We start from the raw sequence: 23,286 nt of genomic DNA on the forward strand, positions 1-23,286 counted from the left end.
TGGATAAATAGAGATAAAAACTAGAGTTTGTGTTTGTTCCCTCAAGATCTTTTTAAGATTTGTTACTCTATCCAGAGGATAATAGGGTTTATGAATGTAGTTGGCCAGACAAGAGAAGTGTTTTGTTTTCCATGACTGTGTGGTTTTTCTGAGCTTCACTGCAATTAAAATCTATTCTACAAAGCTGCTGAAGTAAAGGGCCATAACCCAGCTTTTTGTGTCCCACCACCATCACTATGGACAGCCACAGCCTCAGGGATTACGAGATGGACACCCTTTGGAGTATGGAATGCTGTTTATTTGCAACCCCCAGTGCCCTGAAACCAGATATGTTTGTAAACATGGCCACTATGCGGACATGAGTTGCTGGACTGTATTGCTCTCTTCATTCTGAAATGGCATTGCCTTCAAAGCGCTTACCTACAGCAACGTCAGGCGTTACTGTCTGTGCGAAACCTGTATGATAGTGCCAAAAGCTGTATCAGTGTGTTTAATATCTCAGATTCGTTTTAACAGCAGAGCGTAACTTGGTTATCTCTATACATTGTTTGAGGACTCCCTGTTGTTAATCTAGAATTTAAATATAATTAGTTTGATTTCAACTCTTCTGCCTTCCATTTCTTTCATTTAGTCCGGTGGACATCACATTTTAAGTGAAAGAGCTTTAGCAGTAATAACTAAGAAATGCTGACTGGGAAAGGTCAATGTTTTGCCATGTTAATGGCATCTATGGCATCTCAAAGCAAATTGAGATGTCAGATTGAAAGGAGTAATGCCACTGCATGGAGGGACAGAATGGGAAGAGGGAGGGAAACAAGCAGAGGAAGATACCTCTTTCAACAGTCAGTGGTGCATCTTCACTGCATGGTAAGCACAAGTAGAAAGGGAAAGAGACGTTTCTATGATGGGATACATTGAAGGTTTTGTTTTTCAATAACTTCACAGAATTTTCTGGAAGCAGGTAGCCGTGGTCTTCTTCCTGTTGGGTACAGAACTGTCACTGCCTGTAGTGGAACCCTGTACCATTGGTTCCGCAGTGGTATCACCTGCCTTCTGCTCTGTGAGATTTGAGGTCTTCCTGAATTGACAAAATAGGCATTAGTTGCTGAAATGAAAGGACCAAAGAAGCTGTCACTTTTTTTTTTTTTTTCCTCTGCTTCAGGACAGAGTGCTAGAACCATGCTCCTATAGATTTTCTTTACACAGAGTTTAATTTTTTAATCTACTTGACAAAGAAAGCAAGCGACGCCGTCTCCATGGAGCACAACATATAAGCTCAGCTGCATGCATATTTTTAATGAGCAGTTCTAATTTCAGGTGTTCAAAGGATTTACTGTTTTCATAACAAGTAGCGAGTACTTCAGGTGTAACTCAACGTAAGCTCTTCATTTTAAGCTTTATCAGTGTCACTGGCATGAATTTTGCATGCACCAAGAGGTTAAAAGTAACACCATAGCCCCTCAAGGAGACAGGAAGTGGGAAGAACCCTACGCATTAAGTCCTCATTTTCTATACCACAGCACAGGCTTCCCCATTGGAAGTCTCTCTTACCTTCTTCGTGATTTGCAAGGCAAAAATCTTGAGGCCCAGTTCTTCACCTTTCTCGTAAGCAGAATTCTCAGTGGAGTCAGCTGACACGCTGACACACAGCTGTGCTGCAGGAGGCATGGAGCAGATATTTGGAACAGGTGGTGTCACTGGGTAAAACCATCCCACCTCCACCCCATGTGAAGTAAGTTCTAAAGGAATCCTGCTCCAGCTGCTCGGTTTTCCAAGAAGAAACTTGGCCCTTTCTGCTTAATAGTGGGTAGGACTGCGAATATTGAACTTCCTCATGGACAGAACTCTGTGCCTGCTAATAGTAGATTGAAACTGAGTGTGGGGAAAGGTGAACTACCTTCTTAGATGGTGGCTGAAAAGAACAAGAAAATTGCAAGTGCTTACAAGGAGAAAAAAAAAGTGAGTAATGAAGCACTCACTGTTTCTTTCAGAACATCCAACAGCAATTTATTTTGCTTTGAATTTGTGCTAGTGAAAAAAAGCAAAACACATTTTTTGGCCAATAGCTGTCTATTAAGAGAAGCAGCAATCACCCTTCAATCATAGGGTAAACTGCAGAGGTGACAATACACAAAATAACACCAATCTTTTTAGGTGAATCTACTCCCAGAGATGGCTTCTGTATCCTCTACCTTTTAAAAATATATATATTATTTCTTTTTCTTCTTTTTTTTTTCTTTTTAACCTAGACTAATGCAAAATACAGCATAAAATGCAGTTGAGAGGTTTGAGGCTGCAGGACTCAAGGCAGTAACACCAATGTAGCAAATATTAGTTGGGCCAAAGTGATGTTTAGGCATGTTTACTCTAAAAATGGTTTCAGAACTTCTTCTCACTAAGAATTTGGTGTGTGCACATCTTCTTTCTAATGGGACATAGGTTTGGCAATGAGCTAGCATGCAAAAGCAGTAATTTGTGCAAAGATAAACTCACTTCTATTACCATTTCCATATACAAGAGACTATTCAAGGAAATAGCAGCATCCATCTGTAAAACCACTCAGCAAGTTTACAAATGCAAAAATCAAGTGCATTCACATATGTGCAGAAAAGGATGAAGTTTTATTATGAGTTTAACTCACTTGTCATTACTGCTTTAATAATGCTATGCATGGTAAGTTTTTAACTACAAAGTTGATTTTAAAAAGAATCATAATGTACTGTGAATAAGACTTATACTAGGAAGAAAAGACAGCATCTACAAAAGAACCACCATAAATGTTAGAGCAGTTATCACAATCATAAGCATGTTTTCCCTAGCATTTCCTGTATGAGCAAACTAATTGAATGTATTCCTCCTCCACCAACAGCTGCTGTACCTGTTTCCCTCTCATGTTCCCAGGTTAAATACATTTAGGTGTATTCACTGTGAAGAGAGTAAACTGATCTATGTATGCTTAACACGATCTCTGTACCTTACTTGCTAATTCCCACACCACTCTGAAAATAACAATGGAATTCCTACTGGCTGCAAACTTATTTCCTAGGTGTCTTTTTTTTTTTAGAGCAATTTGTTGGTCCTCATTTTGAACTGCAGAGCAGTGCCACCCCCCGTAAAGTCCAGTGATCAGGATTTTGTGCTGTTTTCAGGTACAAAGAAAAAATGTACGTCAGATCTGTCCTCCGAGGCTTTTTGTAGACAGGACAGGAGTAGTACACATTGCCTTGTTGCTTCTTTGGGTCTTGTAGTGCTGTCATGCTGACAGCATACACATGGACTACAGGAAGACTTGTGAACAGCACCTGAAAATGTTAAAAGAGACACTGGGTTCAGTATTAGCAGGATAGGGTGTCCAAACTTCAGCATGCTGGCATTGGACTCGTTGGACTGCAGCAAAAACAGCAGCCCCTCAGCAGAAGCACACAGAAGAATCCAACCCCTGTGCTCATTACTACACTGACCCCAACCTGTCTTTAAGCCACTGGCAGCTCAGAGAGAGTGGACTTAAGGAACATTGGAAGGAACAGAAAGTAAGAGAAACCAGCAAAGCTGCAACATGGCAAAGGATGAAAAAGTGGCAGTATGGTTTTAGGAGGGCGTGAGACCATTGCTTTTTTTCCCCATCCTTTTCATCTCTAGCAGGTGTTCCCCATTCTTTCCCCACCTCCTGTTCCTTGAATGGCAAGGTTGGAGCTGCAGAGGCCCAGCTGCATTCATTAAGCCTCCCTGTTACACCTGTGCTGTTGGCAGTGGCATTCTAAAGGCCCAGGGTGCCTCCTGGGTTATATTCAAAAGAGATCCCTCTGGTTTTCTAGCAAGACACAGTACTCATTAGCACAGATAAAGGTCTCAAACCGACAGCTCTTGCTGATGATGCCAGAGTATCTGGGTAAACTCCATACTTGAAGGATGTCTTTTCATAAAGCAGGAAATGAGTACCATAAGCTGCCACTGGCAAGATCTGGTTTGGAAAACACTGCCCTCAGCCAGGTACAGAAGTGTTTTACCTACAGAGCACAATGGCCTCAGCTCCACTTCCAGGACAGAACAAAAGTTTACCAGCACACACAGTGGCAGCTTTCCCTGTACACTGACCAGAGCATGCAATCACTACTCCTTAACTAGGCTTTAAATGTGCTCAGTTGCCTCAGCAAAATGTAAATTCATACATGGATAACTGAGCAGAAGCCCAGAACTAATACCAATAATTCAAAAGCAGTGCCAGGGGCTTCTAGTCACTTAAACACTGTGATCAGAGCAGGCCTGGATTCTGAGAACAGTAACAGGACCCACTCTCTCAGTCCGAAGGATTCATGGGTTGCACTCATTCAGATGCAGTTCAGCGCCTGGTCTACTCTAGTGCAGTGCCTCCCAAACTCATCTTCTGACAGAGGCTTTTTGGTCTGTTGTGGTGGGTAAACACCCTGTCCTTTTCCCAGTCCTGCTATTATTTTACTCTCTTACAACCAGCTGTGAAACATATGCTGCAAGCACTCGGAATACTTTCTGGTTTTCTCTGAACACACCATTTACACTCCAGTTAGTGATGCCCCATCAGTCTTTACCTTTGGTGCTGACTCGACCAGCTTGCTGTTCCTGCGGTCCCAACCAGCCCCTTCCAGGATAAGGCCATATATATAGACCCCACCAATGTCAGCGGGAGGCGGGCCAGCCACATCTTCTTTCATCATCTTGGTCACCTCATTGTGCAAAACAACACTGTCGAGTGCCCATCCTTTTGCCAAATTTGAGCGTGTTGTCTCCTGCCTCATGGCAGTGAGGAATCCCTGAGGACAGCAAATATGACACAGGCTTTTGAAGAAGCTTGAATGCACCCATTGCCAACTGTTTTCCTGTACAATAGTGGCACAAGCAGTATAAACCTCAACCCACAGAATCTCACCTACATATAAAACTAATTTCAGTAGTGTAACTCCGGTGCTTTCCTACACTGTCCCAGTGTCAGGCGTTCATATACACTTGCTATGCTTGTGCTGGCAAATAAGTCACCAAAGTGGCCTATTTAATGTACAGGTCTAACTAATCTCACCTTACTCACCTACTTCACAAGACAAATGGAGAAGGGTTTACACAGCTAGCAAATAAATGTGATTTGTAAGATTTTAAATGCAAGTAATTGCTGAGGCACCAATAATACCATGTTTTCATGCGCTATATTACCTTTCGTTGTAGGAACACTGTAAAAATGCTTTTCAGTCAACAATTCCCACTGCATTTTACAGACCACGAAGCAAGTACAAACTGGGATCATGTAATTAACTACTGAAATGCCCCTGTCAACAGGGCAAAACATAGCTGCTGCTCAGTGCAAAGCTTCAATGCACTTACACAGCATATTGCTGCAGACACCAGCAAGATGAACACTCAGCATTTCAGCAATAGACACTGGAACTGGTTGCCCAGCGCAGTGAATGCCCCCTCCCTGAAAACATTGAAGGCCAGGCTGGATGAGATTTTGAGCAACCTGGTCTAGTGGGAGGTGTCCTACCTATAGCAGAGGGATTGAATTGTGTGATCTTAAAGATCCTTTCCAACCCAAACCATTCTGTGATTTTAAGAAACTCATTCTCTGTTATAAAGGAACAAGAGGGATTTATTGGGGGGAAAAGCTGGTAAAGTGCTTACAGTAAGAGTGGGGCTGATCTCTTTTCACTGGTGACAGGTGACAGGATGAGAGGAAATGGCCTTAAGTTGCATCAAGGGAAGTTCAGGTTGGATATCAGGAAAAACTTCTTTACAGAAAGGGTTGGTAAGCACTGGAATAGGATCCCCAGGGAGGTGGTTGAGTCACCATCCCTGGACTAAAAACTGCTTGGATCTGGTGCTCAGGGATATGATTTAGCAGACGGTTGTTAGAGTTAGGGTAGTACGGTTAGGTTGCAGTTGGACTTGATGATCTTTAGAATCTTTTCCAACCTGAGCAATTCTGTGATTCTAAGAAATCAATAATAATGAGGGAATTTATTAAAATTTTTAGTTTACTTTTATTCATCCAATCATAGTGGAGGCTGAAGGAAAGGAAAAGAAGCTACATGCAGCAACAGCAGCATCATGGTCTTGGTGTAGGGCTAGCATCCAACAGCTGAGCCTGGTGCTTCTGCTGCAGGCCTTAGCACCTCCCAGCAACAAAGCACCCTTTCCATTATGAGATGACATTCATGAACTCGAATGTTTCAGTTAAGTGACATTGGTGGCTTCTCATTAATGCCATTTCAGGAACCCCAGGACAAGTATTGCAAAGAGCTTTTGTGATAGCAAAGATAATTGTAATTGCATTTGAAGTAGTTGAGAACTCTTGCACACCGCTAAGGGAGACAGGATTAAAGGCCAAGTTCTTCTATCAAAATGGCCATTAAATGAAAGCAGAATCCTTGTAGTTAATTTGTGGAATTTAAATTTGGGGAAGCATGATAGTACTGTTAGTTTAAAGCACACAGCATTCACTGCCAGAAGGCCCCACTGGGTCACCAGACCCAAATCTACTCAAATATGAAAGGGAGAAGAGCAGGAAGAAGACAGGACAGAACAGTGACTGCTCTAAGGGAATCAGTTCAAAGGCTCTGTGGAAATACAGATATAAAAGTAAGCTCAGATCTGTACGTTGTCTTCAGGGATAAGATTTAGTTAGCAGACTCTTCTTGCAGAGATGGCTGAACCTATATGTTCTCTGCAGTGGGACTTGAAACATTTATATTCCCATTAGAGTGAATCCCAGATGGTGTTAAAGCCTGCAGCTGAGACAAGGAGCCCCAGTTTTGATTTCTAGTATTGAAACCTCTTTTAATTTCTAGTATCATTGTCCTGTTTGGTTAGTTGCTTTTTCTTGTTGTTCTGGTTTTGTTTTTGATTTTTGAAGGGTTGCTTTTTGTTTTGCTTTTGGTTGGGTGGGCTTTTTGTTTGTTGTTGTTTCGTTTCTGAGTCAGGAGGTGAAAAAAAATTTTAAACTGCAGAAAATGATTTCTTCTTTCCCGCACCTGCCTTTTCCCAAACATCTCCCTGGCCTACTCACTGAAGACTGCTAAACATTGGATCCTTTGCCTTCTAACAACCCATGCATACTAACTCTGAACCTTCCAGAATCAGGCATCCATGGAAGCTGTGACAAGAAGTAAAGAAACCAATGTCTATTGTTTTCAAGATCACATAATCTCTTTCACCTTGCTTGTGGAGTTCCTTGTTTGTCACTTATTTTGTATTTCCTACAGAGAGCAAAATATTGCAGGGTTACTATGGAATCAAGCAGGCTCTGAGCAATGGAGCCATTGCACTTCATCTTCCTATTAGTATTCACATTACTTTGGCATCTCAGGCTCTCAGAAATAGGCTGGGGGTTCATTATGCTGAGCACTCTGCAACCAAAAAGACAGTTCTGCCTCATAGGGTTTAAAATCCATATAGGACAAGTGACAGCAGCTGGATACAGCAATGCAAACAAGGAAGCAATCCAGCACAATAAGGCAATGGGAAGGTAGAAATGGCAGATGCGTAGCACTGTGGGTTTGAGGACTACATTCAGGAGGCACGTTTTTTTGGTGATTGTCTTAGCCCAATGCAGAATTACAAAGGGAATCAGTTTTTCTTTCACACAGAAGCCTCAGCCTGCCCTCATTTGTATCACCATAAATAAAAATTAACTTCTGTGCAACCACTGAATTGATCCCAGTATATAACCAGTCCAAGGAAAGAAAAGTCTGGTCCTATTTTTTTTCCCTTATTGCCAGCGTGTTTCATTCTCCCAGTGCTATAAATCTACTTTATTGTCTTCTGTTACCCATGGCATTTACCCATTGACTATAAAGTGAGCAGTGAGATCTATGCAAGTAGGCAAATTACAAATTATTTAGGAGCTGCATTTCCTCTCCCAAATGAAAGGATTTTTTTCTGAGTTTCTCAGCTACAAACAAGCCATTAAATCATTAGAACCAGCACTTCATCACCTCAGTTTGCTTGAGAAGATGGAAATCAATTTTCTTAACATGTGAAATAATGGTTTTAAGAACAGCAACGTTATTAACAAAAATAATATTTAGCTAAATAGAAAATGTGTCTTCGTTCAGACAGATTTCTTGTAGAATGTTCCCATAGCCTGGGTTACAGAAAATAGAGACTACAGAAATAACCATCTGATTATGAAAGCTGTGATTGTCAGCACCAATGGTTGTTTAAGTCAGGTAAACACATCTTCTTCTGGACTTTTATTTCAATGCACAGTATGCATTTAGGGAGTTCTGGAATGATGTGTCATGAAGTGTTTAATTTTAGAATTTCTAGAGGCTTTCTCACTTACTGTGCTGTATTAAATCGTGACTTGTCTGGGGACATTTTACTCTGATTACTTGGCAGCTTTTTTGAGGAATCCAGACACATGGATCTGAAGGAAATACAGAATGCCACAACTGGGCTGGCCAAATTTCAGGACTGACACAACCCCAGACAGCAAAAACAACACCAGCTAAAACAGTCAATATAGAATCTGTGTCAGTTCTTCCTAATCTGTAGAGCAAAAGAAAGTAGTAACAAAAGCCAAAGCCATCAGGATTTCATCCAACCTGATCATTGCAATGGTTACTTAGGAATATTTTAGTGTTCTTAACGAATCAAGTACAGAAGCATAATTGTTTCATTAAAAGCACTTCTACTCTCTTTCATACTTTTGCTTGGGAACCCTTTACTCAGGGATTTTATAAGCATGCTTCTGTGCTTTAAAGTTGTATGGGCAGACAGCTGACAGACAGGCTAGATGATATATGAGCATTTCCCAGCAGTAGCACTAAAGAATATTTGCCACTGTTGCTTTCCCTCTTCGAGGCAGCTGTTTCAGCTAGCTTTTGCATTGCCAACAAGTACTGAGATTAAAATACATCTTTAAAATAGCTCTTTACTAAGGCTCCACAGCAACCTGTTGGCTGGATGCTCTCTCAATGACTCACTTCCACAATTCACAGTTCCCATAAACATCTGTGAATCACAAAAAGCTTTAATGAATGTGGTTATCTGTGCAGGGGATCTGCACATCACCAAACTATGTGCGCTTCACCTCTTTTAACTCTGCTCTCAGCTGTTCCCTTTTTTTTTCTTTTGTTTTTTGTTTGTTTGTTTTTCACTCTGTATCAATGTTTTATTTTGGGGTGCAGGGTAGGGGCTGTATGTTTTATAGGTCTCTCCAAATCAAGACTGGCATACTGGGGTGGTATAAATAACAAGCCTTCCATTTCAAGGAACTGATTTACAAGGATTGAGAGTGAAATCCAGATCCCTTTACCCTACGTCAAAGTTTTCAACCATATTTTGTTTTGTCCTTTAAGGGGTTTTCACACAATGAATGAAAAACAGATTACTGTAGCAGAGGAGAGGATAAAAACAGGAAATGTGGAAATGGGAGAAAAAATGCCATTTCTATCCTACAATCAAAACAATCAGAAGATCATTGAACCACAGAACAGTTTGGGTTGGAAGGGATCTCAAAGCCCTCCCAGCCCCACCCCGTGCCATGGGCAGGGCTGCCCCCCACCAGCTCAGCTGCCCAGGGCCCATCCAATCTGGCCTTGAGCAGGGATGGGGCATTCCATTATTTCATGGTGTCATTTTTTGTCAAGCAAAAAATTCATTAGATTTTGGACTTAATTTATGTTATATTTAAGCTAAAAATGTATTTAGATTATACTTAGGATGGTCATGATGGAGTTAGCTTGAAGTTCTTTCACTGTGTAATCTATTACATGTGAGCTGTGTCAATCCGGCTGACCTACCTGTGGATTAAAGAACCCTGTCATCCAGAACTGATTTGGTCGGCCATCCAGGAGCCAAGTGCTGAACTGCTGGTTTCTTTCAAGAAGCTCAGTAAACCAAAATCCTAAAGTTGTAGACTCCCAGGAAATCCGAAACCATAATTTGGGAATTCTGGCATCATACATACTATCCAATGCATCTTGCAGTTCTTCTGACATAATTATGGTTCCTGGAAGATAAGTAAAACATTCAGAATGAACTTTTCTCTGGCTCACAAAGGCAATTAAAATTTTCAAATGACATCCTGAGTCTAATAAACCCTCTTTTGTTGTCCCTTAATTGCACACCTGTTGCACCAGTCTTATCAGTGTGTAGTTAATTTGCACAAATTTATAAGACTCGATTCAAAGGAAATGTGACAAGATAAAAGATATTTCTTCTGTTATTTTGATCAGAAGTAAGGATTTTTTTAAACAACTCCTTCTCCTTCACATACAATATTTATATTCATTATATTGACATTGCCTTTGGAATGTGATTAATTATTTAATACTTTTTAATATATTTTAATAGCTCCCAAATACATGATCAATGATAGAGATATACAGTATAACTCATCTATATCCTCAGCATGTACTGACAGTTATTATATTCATGAAATGCACTGCTATTAATGATAACTTTGTACACTTCCATTATCAAGATTGCCAGTAGGAAAAGAGAATGTAGAATAAAGCTAGAGGCAAGATTTATTTGTTTTTATATTTATTTCGGCACTATATGCTCGTATTATCCATGCATAATACTGTTGTCTCCATTAAAATATTGGCAAATATGTGATTATTATATGACACTTGCCATTCCATGTGCCAGAAGTTCTTACATCTTACCGGTCTATTCCCAGCAGTACTGACAGCAAGCACATGGCTCATATGTGGGATAGGACAGGACAGGGTAGGATAGGATAGGACAGGATAGAATATCTTCTAAGAAACTAATCTGATAGCCTCCATTCTGATTATATGTTTCTCTAATATCAAGTGTTCACTACATCATCACGTACATAACTGTTGTTACTGCCAGAAGGGTTATTTGGTGACTGTAAAGATGAGCTGCACTTGCCCATACCAACATATCTGTATGGAAATGAGGCCTGTATTAAGCAGGCATTCCAAATACCTTGCTTTCGTGGCAGGTTCCCAGTTGAAGAGAAAGAGGAGAATATCCAGAAACCAAATATCAGCTTTTAATTTAGATGAATGCAGTCTAAACTCCTGTATAATCGTGTGCAAATCTGTTGCTTTGTAACTATATGGCAAATAGGCTTCATTTTTTTCTAGCAGATAATCATAGAATCATTTAGGTTGGAAAAGGCCTTCAAGATCACTGAGTCCAACCATCTACCTGACATACCGAATCCCATCACAAAACTATGTCCCTTACTGCCACAAGTGACTTGCTTTTATTTACATGCATCTCTTTCTATACAGCAAATGCCATGAGAAAATGCCTTTTACAAAACCCCAAATATTAAAAAGTGCTGCAGCAGTACAGACTATAGCAACCAGCTATTCTGCATTCTCTGTAATGGCTCCATAGTCAGGTTTACATCTGTGTTCTGGGATATGTAAAAAGTCTTTTATAACACAGTTTGTAAACATCCTCATTTGGTATAAACCATCTCTAACAGAATGCTAAGCACAAGCATTTAAGGAAGAAGTCACTCTGTGTCATCTCTCCTTTGCCTACAAAAATGTAGTATTAGATTGTACACTTGATTAGCCCTCTGGAGGCAGAAAAAGTGAAAAACAAATCATGCAAAACATGTTGGCTTCAATTTCAGAGTAACCTTAGTGAGAGCAGAAAATAAGTGAACAGAGTTCCCTTCTCCTCAGAATCATTGCCATCTGAACTGAGAAATAACTCTTTCACCTTTGGTTCTTCCTTCTTTTCAGGCAAATAGAGCCAACTTTCTCCCAAAAGAGGGGTTATGAGAGAGCCACATTTTCTTCCCAGTTGTAGGTAAGCCACTCTATGATTCAAATAGAACATGGTTCAAGAAGGCCAAGCACCCGGTGTTGCACTTGGATCAGGGCAATTCCAAACTTGAATAGAGACTGCAAGAAAAACTGACTGAAAGCAGCCCTGTGAAGAAGGATTTCGAGTTCCTGGTGGATGAAAAGCTGGATATGAGCCAGCAGCATGCACTTGCATCCTGGAAGGCCAACTATGGGCTGCGTCAAAAGAGGTGTGGCCAGCAGGGAGAGGGAAATGATCGTTTCACTCTACTCTGCTCCTGCAAAGTTCCATCTGGAGTACTGCATCCAGGCCTGGGGCCCCCAGTACAAGATGCACTGTGGTTGGAGTAGGTCCAGAGAAGGGTCACAGAGATGGTCAGAAGGCTGGTGCATGTCTACTACAAAGAAACACTGAGGGAGCCTGTCTGTAGAAGAGAAGGCTCTGGGGAGACTTCATTGTGGCCTTCCAGTTCTTGAAGGAAGTTTGTAATCAGCAAGGAGACTGACATTTTTTGTGGGCAGATAGGGTAGATAGGACAAGAGGGAATGGTTTTTAACTAAAAGAAGTGAGATGTAGATTAGATATCAGGAGGAAATTTTTCATTCAGAGGTTTGTGAGACAGCGTAACAGGTTGCCCAGAAGAGCTGTGAATTCTCCATCACTGGAGGCATTCAAGGACAGGCTGGATGGGGCTCTGGGCAGCCTGGTCTACTGGATGGCAACTCTGCACATGATAGGGAGGTTTGGAATAACTTGATCATTAAGGTCCCTTCTAATTCAAAGTAGTCTTTGATTCTATGAAGAGACTTGAGGAATGTTTATTCAATATAGGTTAGATGACACGTGGTTCAGGAAGCCATATGCTTCTCCGTTGAATCACATCAGATGTGATTCAATACAGATGTGATTCAATACAGATGAGCACAATAGTTGCTAACCCAGTAACAGGAAGATTTCTAAGAATGATCATCTGCAGTCTTGTTCCAGTGGTATTACCTCTGCTAACTGTTGCTTGGTTCTTTAATTTCCTTTAAAAATACAGTTGTACAGAATTTCTATATTGAGAGTTCTACAGTTTTGAATGCATTCTAAATATTACTGAGAGCTTCTGAAAAGGAAACTGTTTAGATATAATGTTGAATGTATATTTTGTTGAACTGATCTCAAAAGAAAAAAAAAACAAAAACCAATAAATGTAAACACCTAACCTAGGTGTTTCTGCTCTGGCAGGGGGATTGGACTAGATGATCTGTTGAGATCCCTTCCGATACCTGACATTTTGTGATTCTTGCAGGCAGACTGCAGCTTTTCAAGTATGTACATAAAACCAGTCTGCCTCAAAGTGTGGTGCAACCTCTCAGGATGGCTGCCCGTTATGACTCAGAGCAGCTGCTGAGAGCGTTAGGCCAAAGAGTTCTTGAGGATGAGGTATGTTCACAGCCCTGGCCTCGGTCATATAGTTGCATAAATATTCCTAGTGAGTGGGTGTCAGCCCTGGCAGTAGGCATACAGTGCTTGAATTTCAGCACTACAGCACACTGAATGACATCTGTGGGTGTCGGGATGCATTCCTGCAGCTATAATACTCTGATAAAAATAAAAATGTAAGAAATAAAGTAATTGTCAGAATTGAAATTGATGAGAAAAATAACAGTATCTTTTTGGAGAAGGGTGATAAATGCATTTGGAAAACTGTATTTGATAAACTGAGTAAGTAGTGCAACACCACATGCTTCTCACATTTAACTTCTCAGAAGATCAAAGCCCTGGTTACCCTATGAAGAGACTGAATGTCCTATGAACTTAATGTGACAGGCTGGAAAGTATTATGAATCAAGCCAACTGTTAGTAACCGAATTATTTTTGGTTTTACTTTACGGTATTCCCTCTCTTGAATGGAATAAATCTCATCTGAAATGGCTGATGGAAGGTCAGGTCAGTTAAAGATGTTAGGGCATTTTGATACTCCAAAACAATACTTAATGTAACTATACTGTCCACAGAGTACTTACAGCTTTGGAATTAGAATGCCCTATCTTCATTGCCCTAAATTTATTAAGTCTTGCTTTCAAATCACATCTAAATTTAACCAATTGCTATATAGCAAATGAGTTCAATCAATCTACTCAGTTCTGAGTATTACTAGTTTTATTGTTAATTAAGTAGTCTGTTCTTTTAAACTGATCTGTATTTAGAGTGACTCATTCAATGGATGTAATGCTGTCTGTGGACTATATCAGGAATTGTATTATTTCACATAGTTGGTCCTTTCCACTACCACACCTATCTGAAAATGGTGGGATTTGTAAAGTTTGGATCTACATTTTCAATTTTACATTTAGGAAAATCTCTATCTGGATTAGAAACTATGATTTTCCCATACAAATGACCGGATAAAGTTAGAAATGAAAGATCTTAAACTCCAGTATGAACCAAAATAACCCTCAGTTCACAGACCGATTCTTTCCACAGGCACAGGATGTGAATCAAGAAAACTAGAATAATTATGCGTGATATAAATGAGATGAGAAGGAGTTAGCTTCTCCATCAAGTACAATTTGCCAGTGGCTGTCACAATTATAATAGGGTTGCAGACCATCCCTCGAGAACAATACTTCCTAGACAATGAATCTGGGCAGAGCACTGTCCTCTACAGCCAGTCTTAACAGTACACAGAGGAGAGAGCTCAGTGAGAGCATCAATCTGTTCTTGGCTATCACTGTAACAACTACAACAAGTTGGTCTTTTCAGCCTTTAATCCCCACTGAAGCCTATGTCCCAAGCCACTGGGTTTGTTAATGTCAGATCATTCTGGATGGACCAGACACTCACTCCTTGTCTCTGTCACCAAGCTGCAACTCCCTCTGTTGAATGTGTTGAGGAGAAAATCCCAATTTGCTCATAATGTTATAAGCCTTCTTCTATTTCTGCCTTATGGCATCAGCTAACTTGCTGGTGCTTTCCCCAAAGAATGCATTATCTATCATTCTACTACATACACAGATTAAAAAAAAAAAAAAAAAAAAAAAAAAAAAAAAAAGCTGTTATATATTTTTTCCCATACCTAAAATCTGATCTTTTCTTTCCAAGTTGTAGTACATTCCTATGAGCAGACTGATCACTACCGCTATGCTGAAAGAAATCAATTTCTCTGCTTCAGACAATCTTTCCTATTTCCCTGTTTCTTCTTCTTGCAGCACTTGGGAACTTCAGCATTTGGAGATGCTTCCCAGGAAGCTCTCAAAGCTCATTTAACTACACTCTGCTGCTTTTGTCCTGAGCCACTCGACAATTCAGCACTTCCTTTTGCTTGTGGTCCCCAGAATAGGAAGAGTAAATCAGGCAGGCAAGCCCTGCAGTGTATAACACACTCTCCATTTTTGACTTTTAGACTATTATTCTCTCCAGCCACACCCAACCTTTGTCTTGTTCTGCTTTCTCTTTGTTTCATACTTTCCTTTTCTGGTAGAGAATCCTCTGATTTAATTCTTCAACTCAGGAAAGATGAAATAAGAAACTTAAGTTGCACGCTCTTTTTTTTCCTTTTTTTGTTCTCTCTCTCTCTATATATATAGAAAAAAACACAATTTTCTGCATTATCAAATTCCTTCAGTCAGTAGGAAGAGAATTTCAAAGTAGCCTTGTACAGCCTAGCCTTGCAAACTGTTCTGAAAACTTACTCCAATATCACTTGCTTACATCCACTAAAAGACTGAAAATAAATATTTTAAATCAATTAATTGAACATATGCACATCCTAAAAAGCAATACAAATCATTACCGTAAGCTAGAGTAATAGAACAGGCAGGGAAACTGTTATCTACATTTTCTCTTGAATGTGTTTCTAAACAGTTTTCTTGTCCAGCAAGCATACATTACAGTTATTGAGAGGTCTAGAAATAATATGCCACACTTTGCAAAAGACAGCAGGAGGCACTGTGCATGAGAACTAAATAATGGTCATCCATTATTTATGCTGAGATGCTGAGCCAAAAGTAACAACAACTTAGGACAAAATAGACTCATCCCTCCCATTCCTCCAATGAATTTCCCAGTATTCTATTCCATGAATATCTTCACTGAATGCTCTTATCTTCAGATAAAATCCTCATTCAAAAGTGGATCATACAGATCCCAATAAGCCTTACACACACACTGTAAGGATCAGTAAGGTAAGAGCCCGAGATCTTTCAGTCCAAAAGTCTATGACTAAGGTCAACAAGACGAACTAAAATTCTATATCTTAGCAGTTTTAAACCATTGTTAATCTAAATGGAATCTACCCATTTTAATCTCTTCTCGTCTTTGCAGCCAATGGGAAGAAGAAACTCCATTCATTGGAGGCTGCCTTTCCTGTGCACTACAGCAAGACTTGTTTCCCAAGCTTCTGTTTTTCACCGTATAGAGCAGAATAGATTATTGCCTAGTTCTTTTGGAGTTCAGTTACATTCCCATTGTAAGGTACAAGGAACCTTACAATTACTTGCAGCATCATGATAAAAACTCTACTACCAAGATCACAGTATTCTGAGTTTTAAAAATAGTGAATCTACCTCATTCTTCCAGGGGCTTAACAAGAGTTTGTGTATGGAATCTAGGAACTCTAAGAGATTCCTACTATATATGCAGGACTATGTTACCTTATGTCCACATGAAGTCTTTGGTGTTTCAACATATTCTCATATTAATGACATTAAGGAAATACCTAAGGCAAACACACTGACTATCAACAAAGTATAAGGACAGTGAGGAGCTACAAGCAGGTAATTAAATCATTTTTAATAAGGTAGTAAATTAATGATTGAGATCAAATCAAGCAAATCAAGCCTGGGTGTGTAGGCAATGCATTGTATGCATTACATGCATTAATTTAAGCTAGCTTTGTAACATGGTGAGTGCCATAGAGTAGTTGCAGTGGATAGTTTGCTTAAGGCTGATAGAACATCTACATGGCAGATGCTATGGTGACTTCTGAAGTTACTACTTCTATTGATTCCACTTCCTTTCCTTTCTATGTTGACCTTGTGGCTTATGACTCCCATAGCTATTTGTACACTGCTTGTCTTTTGTACCAAGTAAAATGAATGGAATAAAAATCCCAGGCCAGCAAGTCATGAAAACAAATCTTTACATATTAATAGTAAAAGCTTTTAGAAGGTTTTCTGCGTTCTCAGATAAGTGGTTAACATGAAAACAACTTATCTATCTAACTCTGCAAGCATTGCAAAAATAATAGTGGGAGTTCTGTGGTCAAATGACATTTATATATACACATACATATGACACAGAAGCATAACAAATCTAAAGTTTTGTACCTGGCTTCAACTTCTCATGAGGTAGGCAGTTGTAAAGGTTTAGTTTGAATACACTACTGAAAACAAATGCCAAGTGGATGCAGATTTTTGATCAAAGCAAGATCTAGATATACTTGTAAATAAATGAGGTAAGCATTTGTTTCTTTCACACTACAGGCTTTTAAACAGACTACTGAGCAGGTAAAAATGCAGTGAATAAAACATACTAAAAAACTGCTTTTATTTCCACTGCAAAGGATTCAGTATCTTCCAATACTACTACTAGCATGCTCCACTGGAAGTCGCTCAAGTGGAATTAGAGATAACTGCCACAGAATCTCTCTTCCCACTTCCTGGGCAATCAATAGTCAAAAACAGAATGATTGCTTGGGACATAATTGAGAGTACAAAGTGCAGCTCCAATATAATTATTACAATCTGATCAAAAAAAGTATCTCTCCAGGCAGCAAAGTTTATTGGTGGTATGCAGGCTTGGGCATGGTTGCCAGCAAATATGTTGGACACATGGTGGGCATCTTCACCCACTCAAGAAGGACTAAGGATAACTCTCAGAGAAACTCTCTCCTCACTTTCTTCAATGATAGAAGACACATATATGTGCCATCGAGGCACTTACCAGTGCTACTTCAGTGCATGGAGGTACATGCAGACCTCCCTCCACTCCAATCTCACAGATAGGTTAACTCGAAATTTGCCTGTACTCAAACTGCAACAGGGATTAGGAATAACTGTCTAGGCTATTACTGTTCACTTTTATTATTTAAGGACACTGTCTTCAGTGGCAGAGGTAGCAGAAAGTGCCCAGTCCTTAGTAAACAGCTACAGAGTTAGTGTGCCATACCAGAGGTACATACCCTTCCACAAAAAGAAGGCAAGGCACGTACAAAGCAACTCTATAGCTTCTATATTGCTCTGCAAAGAATACTGTCACTCTGCCAGGGGCTTAAGATCTGCTCTTCATATCCCATTAGGATCTGGAGTTTTGGTTCAATCCCCATGTCTCACTACTCCCCAGATGAAAAGATGAGAAAACAGCTCTCTTTCCTTGTCTCTAAACAGTTGTCCCTATTTGCAGCACAGTCTCAATTTAGGTCACTTGAGAGGACAATCATCACTGCTGTTTTCTGATTTATGTGAAACTCTGTATTACACCAACTGTGAAATAAATTCTGGGCAATCAATAAGTAATTAAAACAGAACTATTGGTTGGGACATAACTGAGAATACAAAGTGCAGCTCCAATCTAATTATTACAATCTGATCCAAAAAAAGTAGCCCTCCAGGCAACAAAGTTCATTGGTGATGATGCAGGCTTGGGCATGGTTGCCAACAAACATGTTGGACACATGCTGAGCATCCTCACCACTCCCAAAAGCTGAACGCTGTTAATCTGCCCTCCAGTCAGAGGAACAAAGCTGGCTCTACTAATTCCTTCAGCATCTCTCATGTTCAGCTGCATGCAGACTCTCACTGAGGGGGGTTTGTATTTCCCCAAATAAAACACAGTAAGCAACAAGATAATGACAAAGTCTGTCTATCCACATCCAAGCTGCAGAAATAAATAGTCAGACCTGCTTTTACAAAGCCACACAGTACATGAAGACTGAAACTATAATCTGAAACACAATATTTATTTGAAAATTTAGACCTGCTATAAGCAGCTGCTGGGGTCTTAGCAGGTTCATGATGCCAGGGCCAGATGCATGACAAAGGCAGATGTCAAAATGCATACATTTTATTTGAGCAGGCTAATCAGTGTAGAGAAAGAGGAGCACAGGAGATGATTTGATGCTCCGGTTGACTAGTTTTGGGAGATCTATTACAAGAGAGAGCGTTTTTCCCCTTTGCTGAAGCAAGACAGAGAGCCTACATTTTCTTTCCATCCCCTAATTAACACACCACGGCATGCACCTGATGCATCATGAATCTGCCAGAAGCCATTAATCGGTATTGTTAACTATACATCCCATTTTGTTTTCAGAGCAATTTCTCACTATATTTAACTTGCCTTTCCCTGAGAAATTATGTTTTAGAGGATTGCACAAAAGTTACAGCATTAACTTGATTAAGCACCTGGTAGAGGACTGTGCCCACTGTGCAACTGAATACTAAATGCAAAGAAATTATGTTACTCATCCACCTGTCTGCATAATACTGTACATTTTGAGACTGTCTTGATCAAAGAAAGATTAACTATTTCTTGGATAGAAAACATTATTTTAATTTACTTGAAAAGGGACTCTATGCACATATACAGGGGAATCTTGAGCTCAATTTTGAAATAGAAGACAACTGGTACTTCTAGCTTGGTCTCTGCATAGGTTATTATAGGATATGGAAACTAATTAGCTGTACTGCCATCTGTATCAGAAGGGATTCATTTGAGGCACTCTGACCTTCTCCCTGCAGGGACAGCTTGCTCTCTCTCAGGTATTTCCTACCTCTTTGCTGGAGAACAGGAGAATTGGGTGAGATCTTAACCACTGGAACTGAACCCATCCAGCATCATTTTGATTTACTGTTAATTCTTGCAGCATTCAAGCAACATTATAGGATATTTCTTGTATATTTCAACTCTTACAGAGGAGCAAAATAGGAAGTGAAATCAAAAAGCAGACAGTGATATCATCCTTCCTTCTTTTCCCTCACTCCTGATCAAATTCTCCATCTGCTTCTAGTCATCAGCACACTAGAGTTATATTAAATGCATTCAGCATTGCTGACTTTCAGCCAAACTCTCCCGTCTCTGAGAGACAGAGCACTGTTGCCTCCTCCTTTGATGGCCAAAAGCAGAACCCTGTCATTCTCTTTTGACTGGCACTCCTACTCACTTCAGATTCCATTTAGAGGCATTCCATTTGGTTTGACCAGTTTCATGAAAATTACAAATCCCATCCTAGATTAGAATCTTTGTCATTTGGCCTGACCACTCTGTCTCTCAATTACTTAACAGCATTGCCTGTACCTTCTTCAGTATCATCATGTCTCAGCTTAATTTCATAAATGATTCTGACACACACCCTGATCACACGATTCAACTCCTCTGAGCTCTGTAGAGATCCCAGAGAGAATCATGGAAGCACAGTAATACTGCACAACACATCGAACTGCAATACTGGAGCATGTGCAGACAGAATAAATTGAGGTGGAATGTCCTTAGAGATGCAAACAGGAATCTATATAGGCTATACTATGACAAAGAGATAGAGAAAGAGAAAGAGGTTGGTGGAGAAAGAAAAAGTGAGAATTGGGGGAAAAAAGGGAGAAAGGGAGAGAAAAAGAGGAAAAATATTTAATTAGTAAAACAGCACGAACAGCCTTTAGTAATTAAAAAAGATTGCAGCTTAATTAGTATCATTCTTAACATTGCAACTCACCATCTATAGCCAACTTGAGATCAATCAGTGTGGCTCGAACACTTGATATAACATGCTGCATGCGGTCAATTTCTTGACGGAGAAATATATTCATGGGTTGAATCGCTCCCATCTTTTGAAGCTGGGCTTTCACCTAAACAGGAATAGTGAGATTCAATCTCCTGTTTCCCATGCAGTAACTTTTGAAAGCAAAAGATTGTTGTTTTTTTCAACACTATCCCATAATTCAAGAAAAAATAATTCTTTATGTAACAGATGGCCAGGCAAGGCATGTGCCAGCAGTAAGATTTAGCACAACCTGACTCATCAGCTTACCAAAAGGAGATGCTCCATCAATCTAATGAAGGAAAGTTCCTTCTTTTGGAAGGAACACAGCAGTTCCTTCAGTCCTTGCTAGGCCACAGAGTCTTAGATCTTAGATCTTTAAAAAAGAAAATCACAAATGGGTGTTTTACTGATAATTTTGTGTTTCCAAATAATGCTATAGGTGAGCTTTCTCAGCTCTACTTGCCCTGCTGGGTTGAAATAATGCTACAGAGTGATATATAAAAACAGAACAATATAAAAACTAGTGCAGTATGTGCACCATTTTGTAGGTAGAAGCTTCTGGCCTTCTTAATTTTCAAGGATTACGGTATCACACTGTGTTCAGAGAATATTCTCAACATTGAATTGTCTATGTTACCTAAAGACATATCACAGAAAAAGTAGCAAAAGCCAGAAAATCTCCACAATGAGGACAGGCTGAGAGAGCTGGGGCTGTTCATCCTGGAGAAGGCTTCAGATAGACCAGATAGCAGCCTCTCAGCATCTAAAGGGGAGTTACAGGAAAGAAGGGGACACACTCTTTAGCAAGGTCTTTTGTGATTGGATAAAGGGAAATTGTCTCAAACTAAAAGAGGGGAGATTTAGATTGGGCATAAGGAAGAATTTTTTTACAAGAAGGGTAGTGAAGTACTGGCACAGCCTGCTAGAGAGGTGGTGGAAGCCTCATCTTTGGAGACACTCAAAGTCAGGTCCAGGCTCTGAGCACTCTGACCTAGCTGTAGGTGCCTCTTGTCATTGCAGGGTTATAAAGGTCCCTTCCAACTCAAATGATTCTGTGATTCAGTGATTCTAAATCACGTCTTCTACAGGTCATACAGCATAATGTTTTTTAGAGAATTCTTGACTGTAAGACTCTCAAGTGTTTTCCCCCCTGTTGTAACTCATCTTTCCGAAAGGCATTGACCTGCTGTCTGGACTTGCTGAGCTTATTTTGAGCTTACTAACAAAAGATGACGAAGAAAGAAAGTTTATTACTTTGAAAGAACAGAATATAATTGGAATTCTACTGCAGCCAAATAGATACCACAAAATTCGGTCGTAAGTCCTCTGGATTTTGCTTTGTATTTTCCCAGATACAGTCATATATCTATGTGAAATACTCATAGGAAACACTATTGGAGCGTACCTTATTATTATACCAAGTAGCAAATCTCTGCAGGATAAATATAATGCAGTAGTTGAGTAGTTATAACTGCTAGTATAAATGAGTAAATGCTTTGACAGTTTCCATTCTGCAAGTTTCAACCTTAAGCCAAAGAAAATACATTTTTAACTTTGTATGCTATTCTCCTTGGGAGACAGTTATCAGCAAGGCTATTCATTATATTTTAATCACAAAGTCCCATGAGTTTGTCAGACAAAATGTCCAAGAAGTAGTTGCCAGCCAATTATACTAATGCTTTGCAGTCTGACAGTTCATTTTAGTGACTGGGTTAATGTATTTCTTCCTAAAAAAAAAATCCTAAAATCAGCTATCATGAGACTAGACTAGGGACAATAAACTTTTGGGAGGATAGTTTATATAACTAGCTTTACCAATTTTTTCAGACAAAATTCAGGGAAAGCTGCTTCCTGACAGTTTCACAGACAAATTTATCACACTCACACACCAAAAAAAAAGTTTGATTTTTTTTTTTCTGAAATATTTAGAAGATCTCTACTGCATAACACTAATAAGAGTGGGATTATACAAAGTACAATTCTGTGCTTTAAATAAGAAATAAACTTCTTCTAGCCTGCAAAGTGTGTGTTTGTTTGGGGCATAATTTAGAATAGAAACTTTTCCTGTCTGAAGGAAAACTGTATAAAACAACCTGTTAAAGGTATTATTTTTCAAAATGCAGTAATTTAAGAAATTACAAAGAGAAGATCAAATAAGCATTCTAATATATTACTATATTGATAACAGCACAGTTTAACTAATGAATTCTCAGGGAAAAACAAAAACATCTGATTTTTTTAATGTACCTAAAAATACCTGCAATGTTTTGAAAAATGGAATGACCCAATAATGCAAAAAATTTTTAATCCATCCTAGATAAATTCACAGCACTCAGCCTGGAGCACTAAGCATAACTAGATATAAAAACTGAAATAATGACATACTTATGACCCTGTTGCGTACAAATCAGTCTTGATCTGCACTGAGATTTACTAGGTGTAAGATAGTGCTTTTCTTGGAAATCTTGCTGGTAAGATTAGTTTTAAATACCAGCTTGGAGGTATGATTGACTATTTTGTATTAGGATTCTTATCAAGCAATCAGATGAGTTACTGCCAGTGCTGTATTTATTATGACATAAAGAGACAGATCCTGACTGACAGAAAAAAAACTTCAAGACAAAACTCAGTAACCAAAATAGCCTTTCTGAGATTAATATACTAATTCCATAAAGCCCACTTACATCTCCTTCTCAACATGAAATCAGCTGTCAGCTAACATAAAACTGAGGTGATATAAAGAAAGAAGGAAATAAAATCATAGTCTTAATAGTTCG

At 39.4% G+C, this 23,286-nt stretch overlaps 1 protein-coding gene across 1 annotated transcript in view; it reads right to left on the reverse strand.

Annotated features, from left to right (window-relative positions):
• Positions 1-2,233: 2,233 nt before the first annotated feature.
• The window catches only part of LOC116226501 (dynein axonemal heavy chain 5-like), a 147,499-nt gene continuing 126,446 nt past the window's right edge, over positions 2,234-23,286 (reverse strand). The window contains exons 74-77 of the mRNA XM_090137272.1: positions 20,462-20,594; positions 9,771-9,979; positions 4,566-4,787; positions 2,234-3,302 (exon numbers count right to left, since the gene is read on the reverse strand). Coding sequence (XP_089993398.1) covers positions 3,081-3,302; positions 4,566-4,787; positions 9,771-9,979; positions 20,462-20,594 — 786 coding nt within the window. The 3' untranslated portion in view covers positions 2,234-3,080. The remainder of the gene's footprint in view (positions 3,303-4,565; positions 4,788-9,770; positions 9,980-20,461; positions 20,595-23,286) is intronic.

Source organism: Phasianus colchicus, chromosome 3 (genome assembly GCF_987193195.1).
Source record: "Phasianus colchicus chromosome 3, bPhaCol1.hap1.1, whole genome shotgun sequence".
Lineage (NCBI taxonomy): Eukaryota > Metazoa > Chordata > Aves > Galliformes > Phasianidae > Phasianus > Phasianus colchicus.